The 21,842-nt window shown below is 44.8% G+C and overlaps 1 protein-coding gene across 50 annotated transcripts in view; it reads right to left on the bottom strand.

The window, feature by feature from the left end:
* Positions 1–1,633: 1,633 nt before the first annotated feature.
* Etl4 (enhancer trap locus 4) overlaps positions 1,634–21,842 on the bottom strand; it is an 817,363-nt gene continuing 797,154 nt past the window's right edge. For 8 of the 50 annotated variants that reach the window (XM_087590320.1, XM_087590312.1, XM_087590313.1 and 5 more), the window contains 9 exons: positions 20,605–20,735; positions 19,947–20,094; positions 18,163–18,610; positions 15,792–15,978; positions 13,749–13,909; positions 13,009–13,173; positions 10,443–10,562; positions 4,131–4,253; positions 1,634–3,438 (listed from right to left, as the gene is read on the bottom strand). In XM_087590320.1, coding sequence (XP_087446446.1) covers positions 2,941–3,438; positions 4,131–4,253; positions 10,443–10,562; positions 13,009–13,173; positions 13,749–13,909; positions 15,792–15,978; positions 18,163–18,610; positions 19,947–20,094; positions 20,605–20,735 — 1,981 coding nt within the window. In that variant the 3' untranslated portion in view covers positions 1,634–2,940. 50 annotated transcript variants of the gene reach the window in all.

The following is a 21,842-nucleotide window of genomic DNA, read 5'->3' as shown; positions in this document are numbered from 1 at the left end:
GTGTGGCTATAAACAGAACAAGTAGAGCAGCATGAATTAGCCAGCCGTTAGTCACAGAGAATGATTACAATTCTAGTAGCTGAATTCTGTTGGGATTATGAGTGTTGTGAGTAGGGGGTCTCAGAAAGTATTTCTGATGAATGCATGGTGTTCAGAAAGCCTGAAATCTGGGGACACACAGCAGGGTGTTGTAAAGTGTGGTATATTCAAACTTTAAATTAACCGCCAAGTTAAACCTATTGGAATGTGGGGGAAAAAAAAAAGCAAGGAGCAGGTCCCAGGTTCCTCAGGCTGCTTGTGGAATCTGGGAACTTTTATTATTAACAACTCTTTGCCAGTGTGCGTGGGTGTGTGTCTGTCTGTCTGTGCATCCATACATGCAATCTTGGATGCTGGTCCTCAGAGTATCTCCCTGGCCTGAACCTCACTGGTTGGCCTAGACTGGCTGGCCAGCCAGTCTCTAAGGACCTGTCTGTCTCAGTCCCAGGGTTGGAACATAAGGCCATAGCACTGTGCTCAGCTATTTTTGTGGACTCTGGGGCTCAAGCTCAGGTCTCCAGGCTTACAGGGCAAGCATTTTCCTGACTGAGCCCTCTCCTCAGTCTTCTTCCTCTTTTTGTGAATGAAAACATATGCTGTGCTGCATGCATGTTTCCTATAGACCAACAAGATATAGTAGCTATGCTAATATATCGATATGTTAATATATATGTATGTAATATATAATACTACATATATATAAATATGTATATGAACTCCAGGTTGGATGGCTCTGTGGTTGAGAGCCCCAGCTGCTCTTTTCCAGACGACCCAGGCTTGACTCCCAGCACGCACACGGAGGCTCACAACCAAACATAACTTCAACTTTAGGGGATCTGACACCCTCTTCTGACATCCATAGACGCCAGGAATAAATGTCCTGCATAAACATACATCCAAGCAAAATACCTATATACATAAAATAATAATTAAAAAAAATTAAAAATTAGGAACTAAAAAGAAAAAAAAAACCTAACCCACTGATAAAGACACTTTCTTTTTACTTTCATTAGAAATTAAAAAAAAAAAAATCAAGAAAGCAAAAGGCCTTACAATGGATGAGGATGCAAATCTGTGTGCAGGTTTATTTTCTGTTAGCCAACCCCCTGGCTGTCTATCATCCTGATGCTGTTTGTATTCTGATGCTAATTCTGCTTCCTCAAGAGGGACTGCCCCTACTAGGAGTGGATCACACATACTCAGGTGATTTCATGTGAACCTTCTCCCCATTTTAACTGGTCAAATAAAGGCTGAGCCTATGATTGGCCAGTGGAAGGGAAAGGTGGGGCTGGAGGTTTTAGAGAGGGGGAAGAGAGGAAGGAGAGAGGGGATGAAGGGACGGAGGAGATAGAGGAAGACGGGTTGGAGCAGAACCACATGGCCCAGAGAAGCCACAAGTAACAAGGGATCTTGTAGCTGGGGAATAGAGTAGTGTAGTGGCAGATCTGCCCAATCTAGGAATGCAGTTTATAAATATTATAACTGGGTTGTGTGTTCTTCATATGGGCTTATTGGGGTTGGAGATTTACTGCAACACCCCCACCTCCCCATGCCCTAGAGAAGAGTCAGGCAGGAAAGTACGCTCAGACAGACACACGGTTGATTAGTTTATTAGAACTCATCCTTCGCTTTCAAGGAAGCAACACCGTATGAGTGGATGTGGTTACACATTACTTAGAATGCCCTCAAAGTTGAAACCCTGTGGCAATAGTTACATATCTGTTGACTGGAATTCATTATAGTGATAAGGTACAAAAAAATAATAAGCATGCAGCCCTTTATTTAGTTTTGCAAAGTCTCTGCTTACAGTTCCGTATGTTACATGGCTGTGTTATACAAATACAGTTATTTACAAAACCACCCTAACTGTGCAAACTTGTTGCTTTTTAAAAATGTGTGGATAGTCCCATTTCTGCCCATCCCAATATAGATTCTTAAAGCATGCATACAAATTAACTTTGGTGTGGGAAAACTACTCTATGTGCTGTCACATATAGTCTTTAGATGTCTATTCATATTTGTATATTTACAAGAGTTCCTCAGTACAGAACCATACAGAAGTGTACATTTTAAAATCTGCAATGCAATGGTGTAGGTTACCAGGTCTAAGAAAACATAAAAAGGGTTAGACAGTGCAAAAAAAAAAAGTGGCTACAGAATACGCATATGTTTTGTCTGTAAAAAAAAAAAAAAAAAGGAAATTAAAAATAAAGAGAAAGCAAAGAAAAAATTAGCTGGCTTGCGCTAGCAAATTATCATACAAACTTTTGACGGCAGTGCAAGAGTTTTACTGAATTTCTCTCTACGGGCTGTAGGAGCTCATTGGCTTAGAGTCTAGCACGCTACTTTCAAATGTACAACGCTGTAGTATCAAAATGTTTTGGCAAAAAAGATCTTGAAAGGAACCATGAAGTTCTGACAAAAATAGAAATCTGTAATAAAGCTAAATAACACTAAAATAAAAGAAAATATCGTAATATATGCTTTACAATTTATATAGTCGCGCTTGCGTATTTCTCTCTTTGCCTCTAGTCTCCGTAATGAAAAATATTTTTATACAAAACATACTAAAATTCTGTAATCATACATGTCTTACATGCATAGTACAGTCAGCTTGTCTCATACATGTCTTCACTCTCATCATACTCTCTCTTTGTATAGCACATGCTTTCTTCGTGTAACAGGTATCGGATCTAGACGGTAAACACGATGTCGTTACAACAGCAGAGTAGAAAAAACAAGCTTTACTGCAACTATCAACTCAGTAATTAGCACATACTCTGCATGGAGCCTTGAACAATACAGCGATATGGTACATTCTCTTGTGAAAACAGTTGTTCCAGACTGCTAAAAATTAAAAACAAGAATGTAATTCCACCTTGTGCCTAATAGGATCTGACTTTAAGACGTTTCCTTTGCTGTGGACGGGGTGGCTTTGCTTGAACCTCCATTCTGTGCTTTGTAGCTGGCGAGGCTAGGAGTATGGATGGTCCGGATGCCCCTGGCACCTTGATTCAGGGAGGTGGGGGAGGCAGGGGAAGGAGGGGATGAGGAGGAAGAAGAAGTAGGGGCAGCTCGCCCATTTTGAGCCTGCAGTGCGAACGAAAGGTGGTGGCCTTTACCTGCATGAGGCGGGCTCTGAAACTTGAAGGAGCCATTAGAGACAGACGGGATGAGGGAAGCAGAGTGAACGGACCGTCCTGCTTGGGGGCTGAGAGGGGTAGAAGCAATCGATGATTTAGTAGCAGGTGCACTGGGGAGGTTAGAGCTGTCACCACTAGCAGAGGGCAGAGAACTGCTTTTCCCAGAGCTGGGAGAAAGGGCTGGAATCTTAGAAGCAGGTAAGGAGGGGGAGGTAGGCTTACAATCCCCACCAGCTTTCTTAGCACTTCCATTAGCCTGCAAACAAAGATGGCGGGAGACACTCCGTCAGAAAGCCAGCAACGTGATCAGCCCACAGGGTCTGGCAACACAGCCCTTCTGAGCACCACTCAAAACAGGAAAACAAACATACAGTCCAAGGCCTGAGCTAAGTTTTGTGCTTATCTAGACTGGGCGGAAACCACCCCATGCACATAGCAAGGGAGATGCAGAACCGACAGAAAGGAAGATGACTCATCATTCATTCCACGGCCCGCCCCCCTGCCAGTCAGCCATGCATGGAGATAGTCATCAGGGTGGCGAGTGTGAGTGTGGGAGAGTTAATGTGGCTGAGTGTAATGCGGTCGACACAGATGTTAGTGGTGATGACTTAAGATTAGTCACCGGCAACAGGTTGGTTTGTCTCTGTTTCCCGAGAGGATTTGATGGCACACTACATTCACCGAAGAAACCGCCAATGGCCTGGCACAGTGTGTTAACAGTTAAAATATGAAGTCACAAAGTAAAAGATGTTTTATTGTAAGCATGCAAGAGGGTGGTGAAAAGTTTAACGCAGGTTCTTTTAGACTTTCTCCATGCCCCCCAGATCCAGGATGTCTACGTAAACGATCTCTCACAAAGAAAACACAGAATTTAGTAGGAACTAAGTCAGCGACTGGCTTCTTAATTGCAATAGTGTCCATCCGAAATTGGGTTTAAGGTAAAACTACCTGACGGTATTGGCGGGGATCCTGTAGTTTGGATGGCTTGCTGGCCTTATCCAGGCTTCCGGGTCTGTTCTTAGAAGTCATGGGCACTGGCATCCGGCTTGTCTGTGGGGTAGTGCTGGAACCCTGTGGGAGAACCAATGAGAGGGGAGACAGAGAGAAGGTAAGTGGACTGTTACTGAGACCACCCTACTCTGTGCAGAGAAGATCAAGTGAGAAGCTAGTGCCCTACATGCAGGATAGACCCAGGAAAACACCAACTGGGTTAATCAGAGCAATCAAACGGAATCAACAGCTCACTACCGATCAATTGGATTTTAATGTGAGTATCAACAGAACATGGCTGACTCAGCTTCTTTGTATTGACCCAACACCAATCAGCAACAGAGGCACAAACAGAATTGATTAGCTGTTAGACACCTAGTTGCCGTTGTTTATGGAAGGCGACGGAGAAGGGAGAAGAGACGAGTACATGACGAATAGACAAAAAAAGGAAACAAAACGGAAAAAACAACCGCGAGCCACCTGAAGGGAAGCGATTAAATCACAAGACACCCTTTGCTACTGTGATTATGACAGGCTTAAGAAGCAGCTGGATCTTTCCATTTTCCACAGACCAAGATACCTTACGTGAAGCTGAAGATATGGACGTAGGGGGCTCTGGGGCAGGGGGCACTTCATCCAGAACTAGCAAGGACCGGGGAGAGACCTCTTGGGTTATGTGGGGCAAGCTTGCACCACAATCTCTGTTGGAAGAACATGGGGTATCAACTAGGGTCCTGGGGCTCATTTCACTGATTGTATTTTCAAGTTGCTTTATGGTCTGCTCCAGGCTATCCAATGTTCTGTAAGTATTTTTCCTAATTTCATCAGTCCTTGATGTTGGAAATGTGCCCTCAAGGCTGAGCTGCTCTTGCCTCCTAGCCATTGTTTTGAGGGCATCTTCAGGCTGTGACCTGGTGATTTCAAACCGCTTGGCTTCTTTGTGCTGCTTCAAAGTACCATCCTCTTCTTCCTCCTCATAGACCACCACCTGCAGCGTTTTCTTTCCCGTTTTGGTGCCTGTGCGGATTGCTTGTGTAAGAGCAGCAAGCTGCTTTTTAGGGAATTTGAACTTAAACTTCTTCTTGGGGCTTTCAAACTGGTCATCAGCCACCTCACACCTATTTCCTGAGTCTGGAGAATCGGCTGAGCTAAGCTTTCTCTGCTCGGCTTTATGAACTTCCTGCTCTCCTGGAGTCAGGGACTCTGCTGACCGGATGTGGGGCTGTGATTGTGTCTCTGCCTTTTGTCCAATCCTACCACTTCCTGAGTTGACCTGCTCATGGGACATTTGAGATGAGGTCTGGTCTCCGTTTTCATCCTCTTCCTCCTCCTCTATCTTTTCCTCTGTCAGCATTCTCTCTAGCTCCTCATCACATTCCTCAAAGATGGTCGAGAGTCTTTTATATGCAGATCGGATGTCCATGGGTTCATCAAAAATGATGATAACTGGTTTCTTGTCCAGGCACACAACCGGTTCTTCCCCTTCGGTTCCTTCTTGCTGAGAGGCTGTCTCTTTCCTTCCATCAATGTTAACTGTCTGCACATCTTGTCCCTTTTGGCTCACTATGTCATGGACCTCCCCGCTGGACAGAACCTGGACAGCAGTTTTGGTGATCATAAAGGCGATGTTATCAGTGGCTGTGTGCTCCTCACTGGGAGAACTTGGAGTTGATTCTCCATCCTCATTCATGTTCATATTCGTGTGCCTACCCACCTTAGATCTCAGAACAACTTGACCATAATCTGCCACGGGAACATCTTGATCTTGTGTTTTGACATCGTGAACACTGAATTCTGCTGATTGAGTTGGGGGAGGAATTTGACCCTTATCTGCATTTTCTTGTCCGTGTTGGACTATCTCTTTTATCTTTCCAAAATTCAACTTCTGATTCTCCGTGTCAGGACCGGCATACTGTAGTCCCGAGACCTTAGACCCTTTGTTGATGTCACCTTCTAATGAGTTCAGGCCAGTGAAATTAAAACTGACCTTAGGCACATTTTTCTGGGAATAATTTCTACCGTCTTGGTATAAGTTCTTGTTGGGAGCAATTTCCTCTGTGAAGGTGTCAGCTCTACATTCTGATGTTCTTGAGGTGTCAGACAAACTATCCACCATGGCTCTTCCCCACTTGGGGGGGCCACTAGGTCTCAGAGCCCCTGCAGTAACCTGAGAGGCAAAGTGGAGAAAGGAAACCACATACATTAATCCAGAAAGGCTCTGCAAGGGGATGTAATTAAACTGCATGACACCAATTGGAACCCACATGTGGCAAACTCACCTTTTGAGATTCCGCTTGGGGGCCATTTTCACATTCAACATCAGATTTTCGTACATCTTCGTGGAAAAATTCCAAATTCTGGTAGAACAGTGTACGACATGTTACTCCACAAAACCACATGCCCCCCCAAAACTGGACTATAATTATCATTTAATCATGTTTCCAAACATGCGGACAGTCCAAGCATATGTGTCAGACACCAACCCGAAGCCTACAGTTCTCTGTTTACCTGGAGCTGCTCTGATCTCCAGCCTCCAGAACTTCCCTGTGTTTGCACAAGACAAAAGTCTTCATTAGCAGAGTATTGCAAGTGTTTCAAGTTTTGTGGGCGAGCAGGTAAGAGAATAAATGGAGCCATTAACAACTCTCTTTTCAACACCTGACTGTCCCTGATTCTTAGCAGAATCAAACACCGGAACTGTGGGAAGCACACACTGTGGGAGAGTGAAGGGATTTTGATACATATCTGCCTCTTAATTATGTGGCTTTGGACAAATCATTCATTTCTCATCTCTATACCTCAGATTTTGAGATGAGGAACAAGAGCAGATTTTTAAAATGACCCTTCCAATTCTTTTACTAATCAGCCCACAGAGTGTTCTGTTTGGGTTGTCATACACTGGATAAAAAGCATTTTTCTTCTGTGGTCCAGTGGCAGATTGGAAATGTCTCTGCAGGGTCTCAATGATATCCAAATGGCCTTCAGACTGGTACCAACCTTAACGATCACATCTAAATTTGCAGCGCCAGTGCTCCACAGTTTGCAGTCCTGTAGCCCTCAACCACAGGGACATGTTATAACAAATGTGTCACGGGGTAATCCTGTGTATGAGCATCTTAGAGTGTACTCCACCCTCCAGAGGTCTAGGCTGCCCTTGTGTGTGGCCTCAGGATGCTCTTGACAGATTTCAACAAACTAGCACACAGAGCTGCTGCCTGCGAAGCACAGCCCATTGCGCTACAGTGGGCTTTTGACTTTCACAGAACTCTACGCTCTGGTAAAAGTATAGATAATGACATAAACCAGTGACAACTTTGATTATCCACAGTCCATCAGGCAACTGTGCTACTCTGATACACGAGCAGCAAGTAGACCAGTTTAGACCACTACTAACCTCCTCAGCACAACTGTGTGAGGTCAAGGATTGATGCTGGTTAGGATCTCATTGTATCTCCACTGCAGAAGTGGCCCATTGATCACCAAAATGTTACACTGCACAGTGCATGAGCATAATCCAAAAACAAAGCGAGCATCTGAAGCCACGATGGTGGCCATGATGCCATAGGCTGTGTTTATTCTCTGCATTTTGTGATGCGGCTTTTATTCTATTTTAAGGTGTCAAGATGTTTATGGGAGTCTCACTAAAATTCAGGATCGAGGGACTGCAGAGCTGTGAGGATCCAGGTAATCAGAACATTTCACCCCAGGGCACAGGAGCCTGGCTGTAGCTCTAAGCCCCGAATATCTCTAATCCCAGGATACCTCCTCCTCTCAGGGTGCCACTGCTGACCCTTCTAGCTGCAGAACACCAAGCGGAAGTGCTGTTTGTCACAAGGAGAAAATACGATCCCAATGACAGCTATTCGGTTAAAGCAATGACAACACCATAAAGCACACAGTGGCCCAGGCTGTGCCAAGGTCAACCCTGCTGCCCTGTTTCACAAGTGGAAGGAACAGTCACATACATTCAAGTAATAACACACGAACAACAAAGTCAGTGTTAACCACACGGAAAACCAGTAATCACAAAGTGCGAGGCGCACTCGCCACCAGTCACCGCCTGTCAGCTCATCCATTCCCCGAGAGGCTCTCCCAGATAGGGCCTGCTGCAACAGAACGTAAGTTTTTCTGTGGGATTTTAAATTCAGATTACAGAGCCGCTAATGTAGCCCAAGGTTTCAGTTCCCAACATGGGGTTCGTATACATCACTAGGACCCAGGTGAAAGTTAACTCTTTGAAACCAAGGAAGATTGGACACGTCTAACCTCAAGTCCCCTGCCAGGTCCATTTACTGGGGGCTGAGGGTAAGGGTGGAGAGTGCGGCTGCCATCTGTTACGGTTGTTCTGGGCCACACCATTATCCACTATTAAATATTTCCAGTCTTGTGTATTTAAATATGATTTAGCAGCGGAACTACTCCAGCAGAAAGTGAGTGAGTTGAGAGCAGTTTAGATTTCACGGGGATTTTTTTTTTTTTTTTTTTTAAATCACAGGGTTAGACAAAGGGAATAAATGGATCAAAGCGAGCAAATGGACTCTAGGGGAATTTAGTCACAACTGCCCTAGAAATTGACAGTGATTTCTTAGTCTTGGAACGAAAAACAACCACACCCCTTTAATATCTGCTTACGGGCCCCACGATGTGGATTACACAAAGAGTCAGGGAAGCCCTGCTCCATGTACGTGGGTAATGGACAGGAACTCGAGACACGGTCATGAGAGAACTGTAGGTGTGAAGGGCCAGGCTGGAGCTTCATAAGGGTAGGAGGAGAACCGCAGAAACGTTTAAGGTATGGAGGGGTGGACGAATAGGTCACAGAGGTTAATAATGACAAAATGTGGGGATAAGTCTGATAGTTGTGGTTATTATGAAGTGCTTCATCTACTGAGCGTAATGCTCCAGAATGGCTACCAACCCTACACACCAACCTAGTGTTGGGCACTCAACAGAGTCCACAGCAACCAATCAGTGCCACTGACAGGTGTGAACGCCCAACTGTGAGACAAGAACCCCTCGGAACATCAGAGCCAACTCAAAAGTCTACAATGACACAGCGATCATCACAGGGAACCCTTGGGAGGTACAAGTCCCCAGTCAGGGTCCTAGGATGGTCTAAATACAACGTACCAGGCCCTGCTAGGGACCTTCCACAAATTAGTAGTAATAAAGCTATATAAGAAAATTTCACACACTGAACAAGCAACGTATTTCTGGGCCATTTCATGGGGCTAGTTTTCTGCACGAAACAGCTTTGTCCATTACTATCTAACAACCTCCCTGTGCATAAAGACAGCCTCTGCCCGCTGAGAGTTTCATCTGTCTACTGGGGGCAGGTTAGTTACTTCACATTACGCTCTAGGATGCTGCGGGCCAGAGCTGAGCAGGTCCCCTGGAGGCTGTGTTAGATTTTCCCTCTGTGCTCTGTGCGTCTGCCTCACTGAGCTTGCTTAGGTAACAGCCAGGGAATCAAGTAGAGTATTTGTTAGGCCACCTTACAGTTTCTTTTAATTAATATTATCTCCCTTTATTTAAAATAAATTAGTGCAGCTCAGGTCTGAAATGTAAGTTTCTAGAGGGAAATATTTGGACCGGAGTGAGTTAAACTCTTTGTCCTTAATTAAGGTAAGATGGCTCTGAATTCCCAAACCTCAAATGCTCTAAACTCAGCTTCTCACTGAAGTTCGAATGCTGGCGCCAAAAGCTTTCTACCCGGCATGCAGGTTCTGTTACACGGCCCAGTCGCCTCTCCGAAGTCATGAGGAAACTATTTCAGCATTCGAACTAGACTTACTATTTTGGAACATAGACTTACCAAAATGGCAGTAATTTGCAGGGATCCTGGTTTGCAAACTTCAATGTGTATGCAGGTATGTTTTTGTGCTTCCTGACTTTCATAAGATATGTTGAAAATAAGAAATAGCTGTATTTACTTGCTACTTCTGGCTTTTTGTTTGCTTTGGCTTTTAGTGAGTTGGTCCAGAAACTCTAGGAAGGTCTGCCTTCTTTATTTTGGGAAGCCGTTGTCTTGTTTTTGCATATGCTATTGTGTGCTGCTCACAGGGACATAGCACTCAGTCTGGAAAGCTGAGGCAAGAATTTCCAATCTCACTCAAGACCTGCATCTCTGTTAGTTTAAGAAGAAAAGGGAGAGAGTAAAATAGAAAGGCCAGGGCCAAAGGTCAAGTGCAAGGGCCATGTTAGTAGCAGAGCAGGGGTGGTGGCAGGGCTGTCTCACTGTGTGGTAAATGTATAGCTACCACATGTTACCTTCTTCTCCTTGGGTGGGGCTGTGGCGCCTGGCCTAGTGTCTTTAAGGTGGCTGTCAGCTCGGGACTGCTCAGCATGACTGTTTGGATTTACGTCCGTAAAGGAACACCTCTGGAATGCCTAAGGAATTAAAATACTGAGGTTAACAGGGATACAGCTGTACAGAGCAGAAAAGCCAGGAACCCGGAGACACAGGGTCCCCAGGCCTAGACCCACATGCAGACTCCAGCTAGGAGGCAGCATCCTGAAATCCTGTATCCCACAGGGTTCACGCTAGCCCTGGGGCTGAGCTCCAAGCAAAAGCTTCCTTATGAAGATGAAGTGGACGGAGCCCTTAAAAACTATTAATGTCCTTGGGTTGGACGTGCCGTTCCATGACAGGCACATGCTTAGCAGGCGTGAAACTCAGGCCTCAGTCCCTTGACCTTTTCATGTTGGGAAACAGACACACAAATTAAGATGAAAAGACATCTTTATGTTCTTCATTTCTCATCAGCTTTATTGAAGTTACGTATAGGAAGAAAACTCACAAGACCTTTTGAATTTGGAACAAATGTACATCCGTTTCTCTCGGTCAGTCACAGGTCTCATCCTGCTCTGTTCTTCATTTACAAGAGATTAGTGCTCTGTAGCACCACACCACGTGGCCCTGAATGGCCAAGGAGCTGCTGAGCTCTGGGCATGACCGTGGGGCCAGCAGCAACATCAGGGGACCAGGGTCAGCGAGACTAGCTCTTAGATGAAGTATGGCTTCTGTCTACCAGCTGATGGGGTTGGGGACACCAGGAGAGTCTGCTGACACTGTGGTAATGGGGGACACTTGATAACTCCCGTACTTCTGGGCACCAGCAGCGCTCAAGGCTGTGTAGCAAGCAGTCAACACAACCAACCACAAGTAAGTCCAGGTCTCCCTCAAGGGAACAGTAAATAAGAATCTCTGGGCTGTAGAGCATTTCCCCCACATAAATGCTCCAGTAACTCATTGAAATGAATGATCTTAAATAAATGCCTGATAGTCTCTTTACGTCAACTGTTGCTATCTGGAAACAACTCAGTGGGCAGAAAGAAGCTGTGACTTGCCAAGTGGACATTGCAACATTTGTCCTAACATCTGAACAAAGCTGACAGCAGGGTCCCTCCTCTGCCCTCAACGGTTGTCCCTCTGTTTTGGTCATCTTTGTCCTCCCTGCTGTCTATGCCTTACAAAGTCAATCCTGGGTTCTTCTAGATATGTTTGGCTTATCCACAGGCCTGCCCACTGAGACCAAGCCAGGTCCTTTGCCTGTTAGATGTTGGATTCTCCAATCTGGAATTTCTTCTGATGCTTGGTCACCTTAACACAGGACACTGTTTCGTGAAAGCTACCCTAAGAAGGGACTGCTGGACCCACAGAGTGGTCTTTCCCAGAGTGAAATGTCAAGGAAGCTGGAGAATTTTAGTCACTATTCTAAATAGCCACTAATCACAGAGCAAGAAGCCAGATACTAGATAGTCTACTACTTGGAGAGGGATTGTCACCGTAGGCATTGAAGACATAAGACTCTGGTGCAGAAGAGGTCACCTCAAATGGTAGCTAGAAGTGTCTATGACAAATGTATGGTTTCTATTGGACTGCTAAGATTGGAACGTTCAAAAGTCTACTAACTATAAATCTGTTTTTCATCCATAAGCTTTTGACCATTTTAAGAGCCCGTGGAGTCTGCTTTGTGGAGGGCTTGATCCAGAACAATCTGAGAATCTTATGGGGTATTCAAAGGGTTCACTACTCAACAGAACACCCAGGAGTCTCATTTTCCTCATAAAATGCAAGAAGCTCAATTTTGGCAGCTATTACCGCGGACACCGTGAAAACCAGAGAACACAGCATCACAAAAGTTGCCATAATTTAAAGTCTTCTCCATATCACATGAAGGATTAGATTTACTGTGTTGCACCAAACCACATGGATGGTGGTGAAAACACAGGATGTTCTGGGGTCCCACAAAGGGTGCAGTCTCTGAGAAGCAAAAATGTCCCATAAAAAGTTCGAGTCAAAAAATCCAGAGTTTGGTCTAGGAATTACATCTGTATCTAGTGAGGTGAGTTCTCAGGACATGCTGTAGGGCAGAGTCACATTCGTGACAGGAATGTGGGATGAGCTTGGGTCTATACCCTGCAATCCATACTCAGTCCTAGCAGAGCGCTGTGTTATCACTAAATACTAAAAAAATAATAAAATACTCTCTAATAGGCCCAAGAGAATGAGATGGAAAGAGAGAGAGAGAGAGAGAGAGAGAGAGAGAGAGAGAGAGAGAGAGAGAGAGAATATTCTTACTACCTAGAACTAGAAAGGTCTGTAAGTCATTTTTCTTTGTAAACTTTATGGAGTTGTTTTAAAATGGTCACTATTCACACATTTTTCTGGGTGCTCGGAGAGTTCATTAGTTCTCACCTTGGTAATGGAGGCCACAACTAACAGAGGTTAGCTCTAGCGTCCTTCACTAGCTGTTAACCTTTGGGAATCACGGCCAGAAGCCCAGATGAGAAGGCAAAAAGCCAGTGGCCAGGAGTCACCTTAGCTACATACCTGGAGTTCTGCCATGATTTTGTCTCCTTCTTCCTCCTCCTCCCCATCTTTGGAGGAAGAGGCAGGGACAGGTGGTGGTGATGGGACACAGGCTGGGGCAGGCTCCTCTGGGGGACATTTTGTGGCTCTAGTCTGTGGGGTTGGCCCAGGCTCTTCACTGGTCACCTACAGGGAATTTGAACCACAGATATTGGTGTCAGACCCTTAGGTCAGACCACATGGCTTCTAAATGACTCTTTAGCTCTGGTTCTTCTAGCCAAAGATGTCCTTTATTTCCCTGCATTTGGTTTGAGTTTGTTTGCATAAATTGTCACATTGGTAAATCATTTGACGAATTGTATAATTGTACATCCCCCATATTTACAGAAGGCCTTCCCCTCATTGCATTTCCAATTAGAAATTGTATTTTTTCATTTAACACAAGGGATAAAGCCTTCCAAATTGAGTGAAGGCTAAACTCACTTAACACCCACTACTGTGTCTGCTGGCCTTTTACCTTCCCACCCTCACATCAGTCTAATGATGTCCCACTAGGGAAAGTAGTTGATGATCTGCTTTTCACATTGTCATATTAGAAGTCTAGTTCAATAGCACTGGCTGATATTCTCTTCCTAGGCACTTTCTGGGCATCTGGGTGAGTTGATTACTACTTTTGTTTGTTTGCTTGTTTTTTTTAATGTTTAGATGCATAGAAGTGTCTTCGCCCAGAAACCATTTTGCCAGGACTCAACCCATCAGACCTTAGACATGCTCTCCTTCCTGCCAGTGTAGATCACATCGCCGGACCTCGTCGTGGTAAGTCCTGACCCAGGAAGGTAGCTTCTCCGAGGGGGTGGGGGTGGAGGAGGGGGTGACTTTCCCCCCAGCTTGTCCAATTCCTGCTCTGAATTTGGAGAATCTTCTGGAAAAGAACATGCCACTTCAAAGACAGTCTCAAGAGACATCTGATGTATACAAACACAATGCAATTTGACTTATAAACTCTATTCTTACCACAGACCAACGATTAAGGGGACAGCCTTGACAACAAACTGAACTTAACTCACAGAAAACCCTGCATACATGACCCGCCTTCTCACTGACTCAGTTTGCTCATCTCTTATAAACTACATACAACATACTACAACAGACTTTCCACTGGGGAGTTCTGGGGTTAAATGACTTATATACTGCCATTGGCTTATTGTGAATGCAATGCAAACTATTAGATTTGTTATTACATTTCTTGATACATTAAAAAAACTGAGGGGCACTGGGAAAGTGAAAGCATTGGGAAACTAAAAGTAAGCTCCAAACCCATTCTGAGGCTTCTGAAGCCTTGAATCTCAGCCTGAATCAGTATTATCAGTAGGAATTTATGTGGCTATAAGGGCAAACTCTAGCAAAAGAGGAGAGGTAGAGAGGAAATGGTGACAAAGAACAAAGACACACGTAGGGATGGTTCTGATGCTATGGTCCTGTTCCCCAATTGGTTCTTGATCCGTCAGTAAAGCCATATGCCAACTGCTGGTCGGAAAGAATAGGTGGGACTTCTGGGTCCCTGGAGGCAAGCAGACAGACACAAGGGAGGACAGAAGAGTTCTCTATGCTTCTGATGGAGAGAGTTTGACCAGTCATGTGAGATTTTTGTACAGAGTGGCCCCAAAGGCGAGCAGTTGGGGGTATCTAGCAAGGACTAGATGTAACTCAGCAACTAAAGTTTAGGGCAGGTGGGAGGTGAGGAGATAAGAGTATTGACAAAGGCACACTTTTCCAGGCATGAGATAGTAGCACCCAGCAATTGTGCCATGAAGGCAAGTTGAAAATGAACAATGTGTATGTCTCTGTCTTTTACCCGTGGATTCAAGGGAAGCTGGATAGGGACTGGTAGCGCAGCCTGTTTCTGGAACTTTGGTGGGGTAGCAAAGGTACACACAACAGACACATAAGAAGTGGGGCTCTGGGGAGAAGGCCATGGTGAGGGCTAGGAAAGATAACTTGCTTGCAATAGGAGACAGCATGGGGTAAATGAGAGAAGTATAAATTAGAGTTAACAACAAAGTTAGGGGATATGGGTATCTCTCAAATATTCATGCCAGTAACTGAATAGTTTATTCAGGAAGTTTTTAATTTGAAGGTGAGAAGTGAAAACGAGACATTTTTCCAAAATGTGTGCTATATTTGTGTTACGTAAATAAGGAAAAATTATAAGAATGGTATCAAACACTGACAGATTGAGAAAAGGTTAATAACAGGTAGTTATACAAGAGGAAATGGTGACAAAGAACAAAGACACACGTAGGGATGGTTCTGATGCTATGGTCCTGTTCCCCAATTGGTTCTTGATCCAAATATAACGAGAAATATAACGAGCTGGCTCAGAATTCTCTCCAGGGACTGGAGGAGAAAAGCCAGCTTTTGGAGAATTAACTACCCCTCCAGCGTCTTGATTTCCTCAGGAAGTTTATTTTATAAAAAAGATTGCAGAGAGAGAGAGAGAGAGAGAGAGAGAGAGAGAGAGAGAGAGTGTGTGTGTGTGTGTGTGTGTGTGTTCTATGACCTGCACATTGAGGTCAGAAGACAACTCAGAGGAGTTTGTTCTCCCCTTCTATTACATATTGGTTTTGGGCTTAAAATTGGGTCATCAGGTCTAGTGGCAAATGACTGCCTGCTGAACCAGGGAAATCCATCAGAAAGTAAGACATGGTCCTATTGTCCCACTGGAGCTTCTGTGGTGACAGGCTCTGAACTGAGGGCTGTGAGAATGTACATGTCTGCAAGGCCTGCTGTAGGCTGGCTCTCACCTGACAGCTCCAGCTTATCCACTGCTGTCCCATCTCCCTTTGCCACTGGGCTGGAAGCTGGGGGCATCTCCAGGTTTGGAATTGACTTCATGATGTTGACCTGAGCTTCTTCCAGGAGCTTCTCAAACTCCTTCCCGTTATAGTGTTCCAGATTTTGCCTTTTTTCTTCCCATTTCCTTTCTGCCTTCTGAAGGGAAACAACAATTGCAGATAGCTTAAAAACTGGAGAGAAGATTTAGAGATTTCATTCCGAAGTGCTGATGGGGTGTAACACAGTGTGTCACGTGACAATGCCATTGTCCACCTCATTTCTACCACATTGCCCAGGTGACACTCCTCCACAGAAAAGCTATCTCTGAAGTTCAAACCTGCCCCTGGCATCTGCTCAGCATTTCCCATACACTTCTGCTAATGCTAAACTAAAATGGGGAGGAATGCTGCTTTTCAAAGGTGTTTTCTACTTAAAACTTTGTTTTCTAAATTCAGCCTTCATTGCAAAAGGAGTGTTTAAAAAATAGAAACACAAACCCACTCACTCACTAAGAACCACAGTACAGACCTACATCTTGATTGTATAACGCACTCAAGCACTGAAATATCATATGGTACTCTATTAATATGTACAATTTTGTGTTTTCATTCATCAGTTGCAAAAATAAACTGAGGTTAAGAAAAATCCTTTGTCTCAATTCTAATTCTGCTCAAGACTTAATATGATGACCTTTGGGCCATCCTTTCTTATACAATGGGAGGGTATTATTTGCTTAGACCAGTCAAGGTTCGTGAAAGAGATAAATGCAAGTATTTTAAAAACCTTTATATTATTAAAAGCATATTATCCTGTCATTTTCACAGAAAGCTGAGTGGAATTTCACTCCATGAGTAGTGTTTATGCACGATGAAAGACTACTAAATAAGACTACTGGAAACACCGGGTCCTGGTAGATCTTGTAGGCCAGTGAGATGGGGCATTTGCTCAGGGTTTACATCACACAGACAGAAGCCCCCCTCCACCACCATCAGCCTCCTGTGTTTTCCTCCTTAGCACTGACCATCTGGCATGTACTTGGTGAGCCATAAACAGGTGAGCCTGGCTCACTAGTGACCCAGAACCTATGAGGGATAGCAGGGATGAGTGAATGAATTAAAATTTAACAATGGCCCAGGGATAAGGAGGGTCCTAGGCATCTTCAGAGAGAATTCCTAAGTATCCTTTCACAGTTTGAAATATACATATTTTATTGATAATCATGCCCATCAAGTTCTTAGTAGATGTTTATAAAGTAAAAATGTCACACTAATGTCCTTTAAGTAAGGGAATGCAATCCTCCCACCCCTCACCCCTGTCTAGTGTTGGGGACGGAGTCACGCTCTACCAACAACCTTCTATCCCTTCCTCAATAAGCAATGTTTAAATAGGTGACATATATCAGGATGCAGACACTGCTTATGGATTGGAAACTACTTCATGTCTAGGGGCTGCATCGGTATGGCCATGGAGGTCTTAAGAAGTCATCCAAACACACATAGTGATTTGTAAGACAGAGAAAAGTGGGGTATGATGGTTGCTGGAGACAGAATGGGGGAAAGGCTTTGAAATTAGGGGAAAGAGAAAGCCAGGAAAGCAAAATATATTTAAAACAGCATGTTGGCTTTTTCTTGGATGTCATTTGATTTGTTTTTCTCCCAGTGATGAGGAACCCAGAAACCAGCATGTGCTGGGCAAAGGCTTGTTGCCCTCTTCCCACTCAGCATCCTACTGTGTAACCCAGGCTGCCTTCCAGTTCCCAACGTTCCTGCTTGAGCCTCCCAACGGCTGTAGTTACAGGCGCTCCCTACTGTGCCTACCGCTCCATTTTCATTCTTAGACTGTTACAGTAACTTCCCAGCTAGCTCAGGGTGCACTGGCTCAGAAAACTCACCGCTTCGTTTCTCTGTAAACTTACACTCAGCTACCTTAGATGAGCATACCAGATCCCAGGCCTGTGCCCAGGCGTGTTGGCTGTTCAACATTTACCAGCACACCACTGACCCAGTGTCGTCCAGGTCAGGGCTCGTCTTCTCACACCTGATGACCTTTTCCTCAACCCTAAACTGTATTCTGTTTCTACAAAAATCTAAAAACAAACAACAACAAAACCCTAAATATCGATAAAAAGCTATCTTTAGTCAAACTGTATGTTTGATTCAAATTGTATTTATGTGAACACACAGTCCTATTTCACACTCACACACACACACACACACACACACACACACCACACACACACACACACACTCTCATATACATACATTGGTATTTAAATATGCAAAAATTCCTTGCAGGAAAGGCTATGTTTATAGGTTGTAAGAAACAGAAAAAGGACTTTACCTCAATGGACACTGCCCTGTTCTTGGCACTCACACTGTGGATTTCCTCGATGAACAAGCTCTGCACAGAGGATCCATTCAGTGGGGTCTGAGGGGACTGGGGGGCTGGAGCCGACTGTGGTGAAGAAATTACTTCCTGTGAGATGGCTGTGTGGGGTCTGGTCCCTCCAGGCAAGTTCTGGGCTGGGTTTGTCAGGGCTGAGGAGTGCTGGGAGGGTTGCATGACCACAGGCGAGCTCTGTACATGGTGAACTGTCATGGTGGATAGGGGTACTACTTCTGACTTCACATCACCAGGGCTTCCAGTGCTACAGTGGAGGGGCTGCCCAGGAGCGTGAGTCGTCTCTTCCTGATGCTTCAGGACCTCTGCAGCCGTGGCCTTCTCCATGGCAACATACTGTGCGGCCTGGGCTGCATCTGTGCCCTTCAGGAGCCCATCAGTGACATGCCTAGGAAAAACCATGCACAGTGGTGTTAAATGGTGGTGAATCTCCCTCTGTGCTCTCTTCAAAAGGTGGTAGTGTGTGTGTGTTTGTGTGTGTGTGTGTGTGGCCTTGCTCATGTGTGTATAGAGTCGGACACTGCTTCCCATCTTGTTGTAGAGACTCATGCTTTTGTACCTGGCTTACAAGGGTTCTAGGGATCTGAACTCAGGTCCTTATGCTTTGTGGCAAGTGCTCTTAACCACTGAGCCATGCTATCAACCCCAAGAGATAGAATCTTTCTCTGATGGTAATGCTTTGTGTCCAAACTGAGTCTAGCCCCTCACTGTTTGGTGGCGGTGAATAGAAGTGAACACACGTCTAGCAATAATTACTCTTCCACCTGACCTTGGCCTGATGCTCCCAAGTACACTCAATTCTCACTCAGAAGCTTCTAGAAGTCCCCCAATTCTTGTTGGACTGTGAGACATGTCAGTCTGTATATCACCTTGTTGCTATCCTTCCCTTTAAGTGGACTCAAGCAAGTCTTTCAAATCCAAGGCCCACTGTTACTCTAAATTAAGGTGTGCTTACCCCATCGTCTTTCGTTTGGATGGCTTCACTTTTCTTTTTTTTTTTTTTACAGTGTGTGGGGTGGTACCCAGGACTACGAACATGCTGGAAAAGTGTTCTACAACTGATTTATATCCGTATGCCTTTGTGAACACGTTTATACCAGGTGTGAGATTCATTATTCATTATTGAAAGCTACAGATCAGACAGTGGTTTCTCCAGATCGTTCTACATAGGAATAATCTTTGATGAGCAGGTCCACTTAGGGATGCTTAACTTCTTTCCTGGGTGGGACCAGCATGCTCTCAGACACTCTTTCAGTAGACGAACACTTAACTCAGTTTCTCTATTTGAAGTCTCCTACACCTGCAAGGCGAAGGAGGCTAATCGCTTATCTTAATTTGTTTCTCATCTATAAAATATTACAAAACAGAACATCTACTGCTTTAAAAAAAGCAATATTTAAATATTTACTTATCTCATTCTATTTTTAAATTCATTGTTAAGTCTTCATAGAAGTGGGAATCAAATACAGGTGCATACACTACCATTAAAGCCCAACACATGACGAGTAATTTAAAAGCCTAGAATGGAGACAATGCAAAAAGTCTGAGGAATTAGACCCCCAAGCCATATTACAACAAATGTTTGGGGGCGGAAGCAGTTCCTCAGGATGCTCTAAACAAGGAGTGATAAGTCATGATGATACTAAGAATAGGCTCTTTGAACACCAGCCTTTGAGCGTCCCCTCCCCCAGGCCAGCCCAGCAGGACCGCTACAGTGACGTCACCTCCGTAACATCGTCAGGACATCTGTCATGCTCCTCACTCGCTTCAGCAGACTGTCCAGCTTGTGTGGTTCTTCCTTCAGGAACCTCACCGCCTCCACTTCTATGCGCAGGACAGCACGCATTTTATTTTGCAAGGTCGGAAATTCCCCTGCAGGGCAAACCAGCAGTGATTTACGGAATAGGAAGGCAGAGTGACCAGGCCCACCCCACTCCTGCGACCCAGGGTAGCACAGAGAAGCACCATGTCTACAGTGGGGTGAAAACACAGAAGATGGTCAAACCAAGGGACACTGGACGAGGTCACAGCACCTCTGGGTCTATTCCCTGTGTATTATGAATGAGGTAACTGAAAGTTAGGGCTGAGTTTGGTATGTCTGTAAGCTCAGTGAAAGGGAATAGAATGTTCTAGTTGTATCGTTTGATTTCCATCTTCAGTATCCTTTATAAAGGTCCTCTAAGGAGTCTTGAATGACTCTTTTTTTCTGTCCCAGGATTGTTTATTTATTTACATGTTTATTGGAAACAAGGTCTCACTGTTTTCCTAGTCTGCTGTCAACTGAGTTTAAGGGATCCTCCTGCCTCAGCTTCCTAAGTAAGATAGGACGGCAGGTCCATATTTGAAACAGCCCAAGCAGCACACTTCCGGCGGAAGGCTCACCTTTGAGAGTGGCCACAGCTTCTCCCACTTGCCGCAGGAGGAAAGCCCCATCCTCCACATCTTTCAGGGTCACCACTCGGCCAGCAGACGAAGAGTCCTTCTTCAAGTCCTCAACAAAGTCCTCCAGCTCACTGTGGGGGAGGCAGAGAACAGACGGAACTGAGCATGGAGTCTCCGAAAGGACGGGTGCAGGGTGCTCCCCCATTTTCTGCTATGTCTCTGCCCTGTCTTAAGCTTCCAAGGAGGAGGTGGGAGCACAGTCAATAGTAGTTTACTTTGGAACATTGCATAGATGTGTAATGCAGAAATAGGAGGGCTCTCCTGTGTCTCATTTGAGGCTCAAGTTGGACAGGGGTGGCAGTGGAGCACTTGTGGCTTGTGGAAGATACTCTTTTTTTTAAAACATATTTTACTTATTTATTATGTATAAGCACACTGTAGCTGTCTTCAGACATACAAAAAGAGGGCATCAGACTCATTACAGATGGTTGTGAACCACCATGTGGATGATGGGAATTGAACTCAGGACCTCTGGAAGAGCAGCCAGTGCTCTTAACCACTGAGCAATCTCTCCAGCCCTGTGGGAGATATTCTTTTTTTTTTTCTTTAAGATTTATTTATTTATATATGTGAGTACACTGTCACTGTCTTCAGACACACCAGAAGAGGACATCAGATCTCATTACAGATGGTTGTGAGCCACCATGTGGTCGCTGGGATTTGAACTCAGGACCTCTGGTAGAGCAGTCAGTGCTCTTAACCACTGAGCCATTTCTCCAGCCCGTGGGAGATATTCTTAACTTTCAGTTGCATTCATGCTAGCCAAGAGAACAATGTGTATACTTGGTGACCAGGAAGGAAGGGAGAGAAAGACAGAGGGAAGAAAGTACTGATGGACTAGAAATGGAGGCAGGACACCGGGGGTGGAGGGATGGGATATTGGGGGGTTGGATGGGGTGGGGGCCATGGCATGGGAAGGGGCATGAGTCAGTGCTACAGTGAAGTGTGCTGGTTCACTTCAGACAACCAGGCTTCTCAACTTTGGTACCTGACATTTTGAACCAAATAACTTCATTTTTAGTTCAGGACTGTCTTGTGCACTAAAGGATGTTTAGCTGCATCCCTGGCCTCTACCTGTTGCCTACCAGTAGCAAGCAATCCCAAATTCCAGTAATTTGTGACACATGTGAATGTTCCTTGACGTTGTCAAATGTCCCTGGGGAAGAGAGAGCCCTAAT

This window comes from Rattus norvegicus, chromosome 17, assembly GCF_021556685.1.
Source record: "Rattus norvegicus strain SHRSP/BbbUtx chromosome 17, alternate assembly SHRSP_T2T, whole genome shotgun sequence".
Lineage (NCBI taxonomy): Eukaryota > Metazoa > Chordata > Mammalia > Rodentia > Muridae > Rattus > Rattus norvegicus.
This window is presented reverse-complemented; position numbering and strand designations above follow the sequence as displayed.